The sequence below is a fragment of the Cystoisospora suis genome, assembly GCF_002600585.1.
Source record: "Cystoisospora suis strain Wien I chromosome Unknown contig_11661, whole genome shotgun sequence".
In the NCBI taxonomy this organism is placed as follows: Eukaryota; Apicomplexa; class Conoidasida; order Eucoccidiorida; family Sarcocystidae; genus Cystoisospora; species Cystoisospora suis.
Window position 1 is genome coordinate 1 of NW_027164425.1, and position 1,388 is coordinate 1,388.

A 1,388-nucleotide genomic window follows, 5' to 3' on the forward strand; every position below is an offset into this window, starting at 1 on the left:
GGCAAGAAGAAGAGAGAGAAGAAAAAGAAAAACGATAGAGAGAAGATAGATAGAATGATAGATAGATAGATACAGTTAAAGAAAGAAGGAGAGAAAGAAAGCAAGGAGAAAAGAAGGAAGAAGAAAGAGAAGAAGAGATGGACGTACTTTTAACATAGGCTTCATCTTTCATATCTCCTTCTTCATCTAGTTTGCGCATTTCTGTATTTGGTATCTCCTCAATCGACTCACACCTCGCCTGGCAGCGGGGTTGGCGCAGGAGTGAGAAAGACAAGAAAAAGAACAAAAGATCGAAAAGAAAGAGAAAAGAAAGGAAAGGAAGGGAGAACGAGAAAGAAAGAAAGAAAAAGTGAGTTGCAGCCGAGGGAAGAGAAAGAGAAAAGAATAAGAAAGAATGAAAACACACAGCAAAAGAAAGAAAGAAAAGACCAACTCTCCTTTTTCTTTTTCTTCTTTTCTTCCACATCTCTCTGAAGCTTTTTGTCCCCTTACAAGTCTCTCTCATCTGCCATCTATCTCTATATACATAGATATGTATACGTATGTATCCCTATATATATTTCTGTATGCATGCTTGTGTATGTAGGTTGGTGCTATTGGGAGCAGTGCTAGTAGCAACAGTGATGAGAGTCATAACGGGATCGTCAAACCAAAATAGCTACACAAGAATAGTAGCAACTATTATAGGACTAGTCATCGTAGTAGAAAATGCATAGTCAGAGGTCTTTGACTTATTTGACATACACTAGTCATAAGAGTCACCCTACGAGTACTACTAGTAGTAGTCGTAGTCGTGACAATAGTAGTCCATTTGAAATTCTAACAATAAGAAGAGTAGTGGGAATAGGGGTGATAGGAGTGATACTAGCGATAGTGATAGTACGTTTACTAGTCCTAGTCGCCGTAGCCGTCGTAGGGAGAGAAGGGAGTAGTCGTTACGTAAAAGTAGAAGAAAAGACGAGTCACCCTAAACTATTACCAAGACGACTAGACAACATACTCCTAATATATATCTATATATATATATATATATAGATATATACATGACTATAGTGATAATGAGTCCCTATATATACCCATAGATATGCATATACCCCCCCCGTATATAGAGCGGAGTACACATGTAGAGATATCTGTATTTTATAGGGGTTCATGAGTCAATAAGGTTATGTACCTTGGCTTCTTCGAAGGCTTTAGCGAGTTCGAGAGGACATTTAAGACTTAGGAGAGAATTATGCAAAGCTCCAAGAGCATTAGAAGAAGATGCAGGAGAAGAAGGAGAAGAAGAGGAAGAGGAGGCCTTCAACTGCCCTCTCTCTATTGCAGCTCTTTGACTAGCTAATTGTAAAGACTTCTTCCGCTCTACAGAGACAAAGAAAAGAAGGAAA

General features: G+C 38.7%; 1 protein-coding gene across 1 annotated transcript; it reads right to left on the minus strand.

Annotated features, from left to right (window-relative positions):
• Window positions 1-148: 148 nt before the first annotated feature.
• Window positions 149-1,360, minus strand: CSUI_011425 (nbp2b; the record flags this gene model as incomplete). The annotated part of the gene is made up of 2 exons (XM_068071523.1): window positions 149-238; window positions 1,175-1,360. Coding segments are annotated over 2 exons (276 nt in total), but the record flags the coding sequence as incomplete, so codon positions are not given.
• Window positions 1,361-1,388: the final 28 nt, after the last annotated feature.